This window comes from Medicago truncatula, chromosome 1 (assembly GCF_003473485.1).
Source record: "Medicago truncatula cultivar Jemalong A17 chromosome 1, MtrunA17r5.0-ANR, whole genome shotgun sequence".
Taxonomy (NCBI): Eukaryota; Viridiplantae; Streptophyta; class Magnoliopsida; order Fabales; family Fabaceae; genus Medicago; species Medicago truncatula.
This window is the reverse complement of record NC_053042.1, coordinates 51794737-51805490: the sequence shown is the minus strand read 5'-3', so window position 1 is coordinate 51805490 and position 10754 is coordinate 51794737. Positions and strand designations below refer to the sequence as shown.

The window sequence follows — 10754 nt, the reverse complement described above, 5'->3', positions numbered from 1 at the left end:
CATTATTTATTTATTTCCTGGTTTGTCTTTTCCTTATATCACTTTACTCAAATTTTAATAAAAAGGATACTCCTTACTAATATTGTGAACTTTCACATTTACATTATTAATTTTTTTACTCAATTATTTATTTATTTTCCAATGTATTTAATTAATTATTTTTAGTCAAGAACAAACTTTATCCTTAATAAGTAATTATTTAATTTTTTGACAAAGGATTGATAAAGTTTGGTAATCATTTATTTATTAGTAAGTTATTTGTATATGATCACTTTATCATGTATGTCATGTCCGACTATCATCAAATTTCGTGTCTGGTGTTCGTAAGATTTAGAATTTTTTTCTTGTTGTAAATAAAATGATAAACACCACAAAAGTTAAAACTTTTGGATAATGTGTGACGCTACAAATAATATTCATTCTAACAATATTAGTATAGTCGGTTGAGTTAGATTTTAGGATATGATTGCACTTTTTAAATAACAAAACAAAATATTTAAATTCTATAATAGATTATAAGGAAGAAAAAAACAAAATCTCTCATTCTTTATTTCTTACTATTGCTATCCAATTTTATCAACCATTTTTTTCTTAAAAAATTTTTAAACCGAATTTTCAAAGCTCACAGGCAATGCACGGGCTTATAAATAGCCAGTTAATCCCTATAGGTTCATTGTATAAGGGACGTTTTTACTTTATATAATGATGATTAGTGCTAAAATGAAGGTTACTGCAAAATGCTGCAATTTGTTGTTCATCACCACCTCTTTCCTTTTATTTATCTCAGGTTTCAATCTCTCCCTCTCTCTATAATTCAGTGCTACTATTCTTTTAATATCTAACATATATATCTTCACACCATATATGCAGGGCTAGGCGTTCATTCTTTGGACTATGATTATTTTGCTACTATTGAGGTAATGACACATCTTTTAATATGATTATTAATTCTTAAACATTGCATAAATTTTCTTGTGTTGTCAATGCCTTGGAATAAAACAGTGTATGAAAGAACCTCAAAGAGCACAATATGGAGGGGGAATTATAGTAAATTCCGGATTTGATCACAACATAGAGGGTTGGACAGTATTTGGAAATGGAACAATTGAGGAACGTATATCAAATGATGGAAATAGATTCATTGTTGCCAGCAAAAGAACACAATCATTAGATAGTTTTTCACAAACGGTTCAGCTAGAGAAAGGATTGATATATACTTTTTCAGGTAACTAACTTATGTTTCTCAGTCACTAACATTCATCAAATGAATGTAAATTATCATATTGATCGTTAATTCATTTGTTTTATAAAACATATTTTGATTGATTTTATTTCCACATTCAGCTTGGCTTCAGCTGAGTGAAGGAAGTGACACAATTTCTGTGGTATTTAAAACAAATGGAAGTGATCAACTGGTGCATGGTGGCCATGTGATAGCAAAGCATGGATGTTGGTCTCTTCTAAAAGGTGGCATAGTTGCAAACTTCTCGAGCCCTGCTGAGATTCTTTTCGAGGTTAACTGCATTCTTCTTTGAGTCAAATATGTTTTTATTGAATATTTTTTTTGTAGAGACTTAATACCAAAACACGTAATTTTAAGCCGATTGAAAACATATTTAACCCTTCTTCTTTTATTGAAGCAAGAAAAGAAAGTTCTTATCTAAAATTTTTACATGTACTTTTTGGACCTTGTACTTTTTCTGAATTGGTCCTAATTATTTCTGAATTCTTATCTAAAATGAAATCTGTTATGTAGCAAAAAAAGTTGGTAAATGAAATTGACTAAGAATGCATTGTAGAGCAATAATTCAAGTGTGGAAATATGGGCTGATAGTGTGTCCTTGCAACCATTTACTAAAAAGGAATGGAGATCACACCAAGACAACAATATTGAAAGGGTAAGCTAATGCAATACGAAACTTGCATTATTCTTCTATGCTTACTATCTTTGTGATACTACCAACTCGAGGAACAAAATCCATAGTAAGCAAACCAATTTTATACTCAAAAGCAATACTAAAATTAGAACGGATAATAAAGACGTGGTTGGGAGTGGAGACTCCACTAAATTTATGCGTCGACAAAATTTATGCATACTTCGTACCAATAACATGGTTCCAAATTTTTTTTTTTTGTAACAAAAAATATAAGAATAGTAACCGGTAATTGATTTATAACTTGTAGGTACGTAAGAGTAGAGTGAGATTCCATGTAAGTAATGTAAATGAAACAGCATTGGAAGGAGCAACAGTTGTGATAACACAAACAAAGGCAGATTTCCCATTTGGATGTGGGATGAACCATCATATACTCACAAACATTGACTACCAGGAATGGTTTGTGTCAAGATTCAAATACACAACTTTCACCAATGAAATGAAATGGTATAGTACAGAAATAATTCCAGGCCAAGAAAACTACACTATCTCAGATGCAATGTTAGAATTTGCTAAAGATAATGGAATTTCTGTCAGAGGTCATAACATTTTCTGGGACGATGAAAAATATCAACCTGAATGGGTTAAGTATTTATCGCCCGATGAATTGCGCAAAGCCGCGAAAAAAAGAATCGAATCTGTTGTTAAAAGGTATAAAGGAGAATTGATTGCATGGGATGTGGTGAATGAAAATGTCCATTTTCACTTTTATGAGGACAAACTAGGTGAAAATGCATCTGAATTATACTATTTAAAAGCTCATGAGCTTGATCCAGAAACAAAATTGTTTATGAATGAGTATAATACTATTGAATATAGTGGAGATAAAGTTGTTAGCCCACCCAACTATCTCAAAAAACTTGAGGAGATTATGCAATCTGGAGAAGCTACTGAAATATTATTTGCCATAGGATTGCAAGGCCATTTTGCAAGTGGCCAGCCAAATCTTGCTTACATGAGGTCAGGTCTAGATTTTCTTGGTAATATTGGATTTCCAATATGGCTCACAGAAGCCAGTTTGGATCCTCAGCCAAATCAGGTATGTTTATTACTCAACATAATCTAATATAGGATAAAACGGGAAAATGTTTTCGCAGTAACACGAAGAAGTATAAAATGAACATTGATTTCTCTTGTGATTCTTATTTGTTGTTATGTAGGCAGAGTATTTTGAAGAGGTACTAAGAGAGGCTTATTCTCATCCAGCAGTTGAAGGGATTATAATGTTTGCTGGTCCAGCACAAGCTGGTTTCAACAGTACACTTCTTGCAGATACAAATTTCCAAACTACTCCAACTGGACAAGTTGTGGACAATTTGATTCTTGAATGGGGAAGTGGGCCTTATACAGCCATAGCAGATAGTAGAGGAATTGTAGATATTTCATTACATCATGGAGATTATGATGTAACTTTTACACATCCTTTAACTCAAAACTCCAAAAAATTAAACATAAGTGTCAGAAAAGGATTTTCACAGGAAAACATCCATGTGAAAATGCATGCCTAAATTATAAATAAGAACCACCTTATGTAATTTGTGCTATAGTACGTACATTAGCATTTACTTGCACACTCACTCTTCAAAATTGAATGTGAAAAAAAGATTGTTAAAATAATAAATTGATTTGCAGTTGTAGCATCTATATGTTATTTTACTATTCGCTAAATTAAAATCAGAGATACAATCACACTACCTCTTCTTTTAATTTTGGCTTAATTGCACTTTTCCCCCTTATAGTTTGCCAATTGTGCGATTTTGCACCCCATAGTTTTAAACGAGCGATTTTGCCCCCTATAGTTTTCCCCCTTTCTGATTTTATGGTCCCCATGATATTTAGTGCTGGTTTTTTTATCAATTAATGCGTGCCACGTGTGTAATTCCATTTTTTTAAAAAATAAAAAAATCGTATTTTTTAGATTTTGAGAGAAGGGGGCACGTGATTTTTCAGATTTTAAGAAGAAATATCACGCGCCTCCTTCTCTCAAAATCTGAAAAATGCCATTTTTTTTATTTTAAAAAAAATGGAATTACACACGTGGCACACATTAATTGATAAAAAACAGACATATCAGCACTAAATGTCATGGGGACCATAAAATCAGAAAGGGGGAAAACTATAGGGGGCAAAATCGCTCGTTTAAAACTATGGGGTGCAAAATCGCACAATTGCCAAACTATAGGGGGGAAAAGTGCAATTAAACCTTTAATTTTTTAAAATTATTAAGATATTACAGAAAGATTGCTAATGAGTAATGTCATTCTTTTTGTTCGTATATCAAATAGCAAGCGCCATTGAAACTCATATATACAACTATGATATTTTAGGTTCGAACCCGAATGAAAATGTTCAACCTAATAATATCAGCATAGCTAGTTGAATTAAGCATTATGAACTTGATTAGTATCATTTTAACTACGTTAAATTGAGTTTATGTGACATTTTGGCATGGGCCAATATATATAGTAAGGAAGAGATAAGGAAATTTAGAGATATAGCATGGTATGTAGTATCATTGATTTTGTCGATGATTATTTTTCGTTCTAAAATTTGACGGACAATTTTTAGTGGAATCTTTCATTCACTCCATGTTTTTTATTCGTGCACAAGGCTCAAACTCAGCGTAAGGAATTCGAGTTAAAATCCATTTGGACCTAGTTAAAATTGATCTTGAAATTTTGGACCTGAAAACTTCACATAAATCCTAATATAAAAATTATATATTATTGTTTTAAGGTAAAATTACACTTCTCATCTTTAACTTAATTTCAAATAATGATTTCGTCATTTATCTTTTTCTCATGTTATTTTTATCTTTTTGGTTCGTTTACAAACAAATGTTCAAACATAAAATTTAAAACTCATATAAAAGCACGGATGAATAACCATAAATTTGAATTCCTATCGAAATAAACTCATAGATTTGAATCTTCAAAATTCATATGTAAATTGACAAAAAAAAAAACAGAATTAAAATGACGTGAAAAAAAATAAGATAAATAACGAAATTGTTACATGAAATAAAATGAAGAGACCACGAAAGTAATTTTGACTTAATTTAATGTAATAATTATTTAAAAATATAAAATAATGAATTTATTTATTTAAGCTTTTGAAATATTGCACAGGACAAGAATATTAATTATTCTTTATTAATAATTTCTTTTTTTTTGACAAGTTTATTAATAATTTCTTATACGGTGGATTTATATATATATATATATATAAGTTAATTTCTTAATAAATTTTTTTTCATATATCTTTTATCATTCAATCACTCATTTCACCAATGGTATAAGTGTAAAATAATTTATAGGATAATAATATAATATAATACAGTATAATTTAATAATAATTGATTAAAAATATTTTGTTTTTGACAAAATTGATTAAAAATATTATAAATGGAACATTGGATAGTTGATATCTGAAAGAGAAATGATATTTGAACAACTATTTGTGACAACTTTCTCTCTCATACTCAAATATTATAAATAATATTTGAACAACTTTTGTGACAACTTTCTCTCTCTATTATTTTGGTTTTTTTTTGCCAATACCTTATTTTCTTTGTAAAATTTTGGTTGTCTCAAAAGTTGTCATATAAATAGATGTTTCAAATATCACAACTCAATTATTTACTTCAAATTTTTAAGAAAATGGATTTTTTTTTTTTGTGGTCGGGGTTCGAACCCGGACCTTGCATATATTAAGCATTGTTCCCAGCAATTGAGTTAAACTCACAAGGACAATGGAGTTATTTATTTAGTAGTGTTGACTAAATTTTTAAAAAGTTATATATAATTATTTTATTACTAAGCTAGTTTTTAATCTATTTATTAATTTAAAAATATGAAAAATTAATTTGAAACGGATGAATATAATTGTTTCACAACGGTAGTCTTGTTATTTAAATATGATACATAAATCTTAGCATATCAAAGTTAAAAGAAAAAATTCGTTACATATTTAAACTTTTTTTCCCGAGGAAATGTTACATATTTAAACATAAAAATACTAAATGATATTATCTATTTTCCCTATAAAAAAAATGATATTATCTATTTCTTATCATGTGTCCATCAAACACATAAAACGAGTCATTAGAATTAATTGATGTGATAATGATCTTATCAAGAATATAAGATGATATATATTTATTTTAAATTTAGGTCAAAATATATTTGTTTTAAATTGTGCAATATTACACACCATAAGAATTATTGATTATTAATTAATTAATGGAAAATTAATAGAGAATTAATAATGTTTACCATCTGCAAATGTTGGGAAATTGTTATATATTGGAAGGTGGCAAGGGGCATAAGATGAAGCATTGTTTGATTAGTGACAAAGATGAAGGTTGCAACAGAACTGTGCATATTTTTGTTCAACACATCCTGCCTTGTACTTATTTCAGGTTTCTTTTTGTCCCTCACTCTAACTACTCTTTACTGTCCCTTTTCTCTAATAACTTATCTTTTCAACACACATGCAGGGCTCCAACTCCAATCTATGCCTTATGATTATTCTGCTACGACCGAGGCAATGTCACTACTTTATCATCGTTAGTTTTAATTATATATTAATTATATTTTTTGTGTGTTCTCTTTTCATTCTATAAATTGAAGAAATCATAATATTTTAATCATTTTATAAACTTTATAAATCGGTCAAGCTGGTTGTGAATCAACCAAATATATATGGGTTTGTGGAAGTTTTCAATCAGTACATAAACTCATTAAGGATTCTGCCTTAGACTTGGACCCTTTTTATTTTCCTTTTGATTATATAATAATATATGGTTAGATAATTGACGTAAGCCAAAGCCAGGAAAGAATTGTAATACAATGTTTTTTTTTTTTTTTGAGGGATGTAACACAATGTTTTCGTGTACTTGTGTTCCTGTAGTTAATAGACTCTTCGGTACGTTTTTTTTTTTTTTGAGAGAATGATTAACCTTAATTTTCTTTTTAAAATATTTGATTTGTTATTCTTAAAAAAAAAAAATTGATTCTTTCTTCAATTATGTGTATGCTCCATTAGTATACTATTAAAATCTTGTAGCTATTGTTTTTATTGAAAGAAGTTGTTCAAAATTCAAATCTTATCTAACATAGACAATGTACTAAGTTAGATAAAATAAATTAGTTATCTTTTTTAATAAAAATGTCTTGTCAAGAATTTTACTATTAGTCTTGATTGCAGTTGTTGTCCTCTATTTTTATCAGCTCACGAAATTGATTTTTCGTGTTTTAAATCCAATTCTTTGTTCCTCAATTATATTTTTTAATCAAAAAATGACGTGGCAAGTTTTTTTATTGTCATAGTATAGAACTCTGTATATTATAAATCCACTTGAATGATTCCAAATCAAGTGTTTTATGTCAATAAAAATTTGTCAAATGCTCCAGAATTCTTAGACATTGCACAAACTTACTTGTGTTGCCAATGCCTATAAACAAAGCAGTGTGTGACAGAACCTAAGAGGGCACAATATGGGGGAGGCATTACAGTAAATCCAGGATTTGATCACAACATAAATGGCTGGAAAGTGTTTGGAAATGGAACAATCGAGGAACGAGTATCAAACAACGGAAATAGATTCATTGTTGCCAGCAACAGAACACAACCATTGGATAGTTTTTCACAGAAGGTCCAACTGAAGAAAGGAATGATATATACTTTTTCTGGTAACCTATGTTTCTCTTTTGTTAATTATCATTTGATGTATGTTACCATGCATGCATATGTTGTCGTATCACTAATTGACTTTTCTAAAACATTTTCCACATTCAGCTTGGTTTCAGTTGAGTGAAGGAAGTGAGTTTGTATCAGTTGTATTTAAAATAAATGGAAGTGAATTTGTACGAGGTGGTCATGTGATAGCAAAGCATGGATGCTGGTCTCTTCTAAAAGGTGGCATAGTTGCCAACTTTTCAAGCCCTGCTGAGATTCTTTTTGAGGTGAAATGGTTTTCATTTTATCTTATTTTGCATATTTCTTCAAATTTCCTAAACTATGTGATAAAAGAAATCCCTTATTATCTCAAATGACACTTAACTCTTCTTTTTTTGATGGTGGTCAAGGTTTGAACCCCAAACCTTGCATATTTTATGCATTGTCCATACCAACTGAGCTAAGCTCACAAGGACGACACTTAACTCTTCTATAGGGTTATGTTAGACCTAATATAAAAATCTAATACATTGGAGAGTTAACTATTAAAATTTACCACATTTTCTTTTATGAAAGTACTGAGAAATGAGAATCATGTGTTTTCATTCATAAATGTTTTTGTGCCACATATTCTAATACCGTATAAATATACTTTTTTTTCTCACCTCGGAAAAAAAATACTAGCTCGGAGTGTATTCTGACATATTGTGTCCATTTTTTGTGTCAAAATAACATATATCATATGAGAAAAATCCATAATCAGAGACTGAAAGAAGATGGTGAAAGTAGTTATGCTTGTGTATTTAGATATTTGTTATAACTGAAATTTATTGGCAATGCAGTGCGAGAATCCAACTGTGGAACTATGGGCTGATAGTGTCTCCTTACAACCATTCACCAAGAAACAATGGAGATCACAGCAAGACGATAGCGTTGAGAGGGTAAGCTAGTCCAAATTTTCAATACTACTCACTCGACATTTTAGACATTAAATTTACATAAAAGTCAATGCCTCTTATCTTATTTTCACTTTAGATCCTAGTAATCATGTTGTCAGCAACAGAAATGAACTTAATAGCAGACCAAATTACATTGTGAGAATTAGTAGAACTGTAGCAGAAAAAACTAGTAATGATTTTTGTGATTTATAAACTGCAGGTACGCAAGAGCAAGGTGAGATTCCATGTAACTCATCTAAACAAAACAGAAATGGAAGGAGCATCAATTGTCATCAAACAAACAAAGGCAAATTTCCCACTTGGATGTGGGATGAACCATTACATCCTTACAAACTTTGAGTACCAGAGATGGTTTGTGTCAAGATTCAAGTACACAGCTTTTACTAATGAGATGAAGTGGTATAGTACAGAGAGATTTCAAGGCCAGGAAAACTATACTATCCCAGATGCCATGATGAAATTCGCCAAAGAAAATGGCATTTCTGTCAGAGGTCATACCGTTTTCTGGGACGATGAAACTTTTCAGCCTAAATGGGTTAAGTTCCTATCTCCTGAAGAATTACGAAAAGCGGCTGCAAAAAGAATAAGATCTGTGGTTTCAAGGTATAGAGGACAACTGATTGCATGGGACGTTGTGAATGAGAATGTCCACTACCACTTTTTTGAGAACAAACTCGGCGAAAATGCCTCGCCAATATATTATTCAACAGCTTACCATCTTGATCCAGAAATCAAAATGTTCATGAATGAGTTTAACACCATTGAATCAAGTGGAGATCGGGTAGTCAGCCCACCTAATTATATCAGGAAACTTAAGGAGATTCAGCGATTTCCAGGAACTGCTGGAATATCATTGGCCATTGGGGTGCAAGGCCATTTTAGACTTGGTCGACCAAACTATGCTTACATGAGGTCAAGTCTAGATCTTCTTGGTGCAACTGGACTTCCTATATGGCTCACAGAAACAAGTGTCAATCCTCAACCAAATCAGGTATTTCTTCATTTTCAAAACTAATCTAATAAGCTCCTTCCTCTTCAGGGAAATTTGTTAGTTATAACTTCTGCTTATTACTCAAGTCAAAATACAATGCTGCATGATTTAATACAGAAGATGCACAATATATTTATCTTTAATTTCCATCTATTAGTGAAATAAAAGCAAAAGAAAGAAATCTGAATATAGTGAAGAGAAATTTCAGAACTATTAATTTTCATTGGTGTCATATGCCACATTATGACAAGAACAAACGGAAAATAAACATTTCTTTCTCATTTTTTTTTGTTGGGCAGGCAGAGTATCTTGAAGACGTGCTAAGAGAGGCTTACTCTCATCCAGCTGTTCAAGGGATTATAATTTTTGCTGGTCCGGAACAAGTTGGTTTCGGCGATACATTACTCGCAGATGCAAATTTTCGAAATACTCCAACTGGAGACATTGTGGACAAGCTGATTCGTGAGTGGGGAACTGGAACTCATACAGCCATAGCAGACAGTAGAGGGATTATAGATATTTCACTTCATCATGGAGATTATGATGTAACTGTTACACATCCTCTAACCAAACACTCCAAAAAATTGAATATAAGTGTAAAGAAAGGATCTTCACCGGAAACTATCCATGTGAAAATGCATGCCTAAAAAGCAGCCACCTTTTATGTCAATTTTGACAGATTATAGTAATAAAATGATGACTTGCAGCATCAAGCTTGATTAGTTTTTTGGTTATATTACACTTTTAATTTGAATCAGAAATACTACATGATTAATTTTCTAGTGCAATATGCTTCCATCATCAGCTGAGAACTCGTTTTATAATCTGAAACAAATAAAACTCAACAAAGTAATATCAGCAAGGTGAAAATAGTAATATTGATTGAATATATATCTTTCCTACCTAATCAACAATTAACCGGATAAAACTACAAAATAAAGTAGAAAGAGATTGAAAATTATGCTTAACACGGGTTTTTTGCTAGTTAACTACAAAATGCAGCAGAGTTTTTTAATACAAATAAATAGGTCGAAGAAACATTTCAACAAGCAGTTAAAGTGCATTCAAATAGTATTCAGTGATGAGCAAAACTTAACAGTATAGTAGAATAGCATATTAAGATTAAAATGTTGGTTCGGTTGAGATAGAAGAGTGATTTGGAATTAATTAATAAAAGATGTGTAACGG

At 30.8% G+C, this 10754-nt stretch overlaps 2 protein-coding genes across 3 annotated transcripts; both read left to right on the top strand.

Annotated features, from left to right (window-relative positions):
• The first annotated feature begins 578 nt into the window (after window positions 1–578).
• On the top strand, window positions 579–3577 carry LOC25485345 (endo-1,4-beta-xylanase 5-like). Of its 2 annotated transcripts, XM_013614527.3 has the most exons (7): window positions 580–787; window positions 871–917; window positions 1003–1225; window positions 1345–1514; window positions 1800–1898; window positions 2185–2976; window positions 3098–3554. In XM_013614527.3, the coding sequence occupies exons 1-7, from the start codon at window positions 703–705 to the stop codon at window positions 3443–3445; spliced, it is 1764 nt and encodes a 587-aa protein (XP_013469981.2). In that variant the 5' UTR covers window positions 580–702; the 3' UTR covers window positions 3446–3554. The 2 variants fall into 2 exon arrangements, with proteins under 2 accessions (XP_013469980.1, XP_013469981.2); XM_013614526.3 differs by lacking the exon at window positions 1800–1898 and having other exon boundaries at window positions 579–787; window positions 3098–3577.
• A 3243-nt stretch (window positions 3578–6820) lies between these two features.
• On the top strand, window positions 6821–10268 carry LOC11419359 (endo-1,4-beta-xylanase 5-like). Its single transcript, XM_039831423.1, has 6 exons — window positions 6821–6863; window positions 7418–7630; window positions 7737–7903; window positions 8459–8557; window positions 8775–9566; window positions 9866–10268. The coding sequence occupies exons 1-6, from the start codon at window positions 6821–6823 to the stop codon at window positions 10211–10213; spliced, it is 1662 nt and encodes a 553-aa protein (XP_039687357.1). The 3' UTR covers window positions 10214–10268.
• Window positions 10269–10754: the final 486 nt, after the last annotated feature.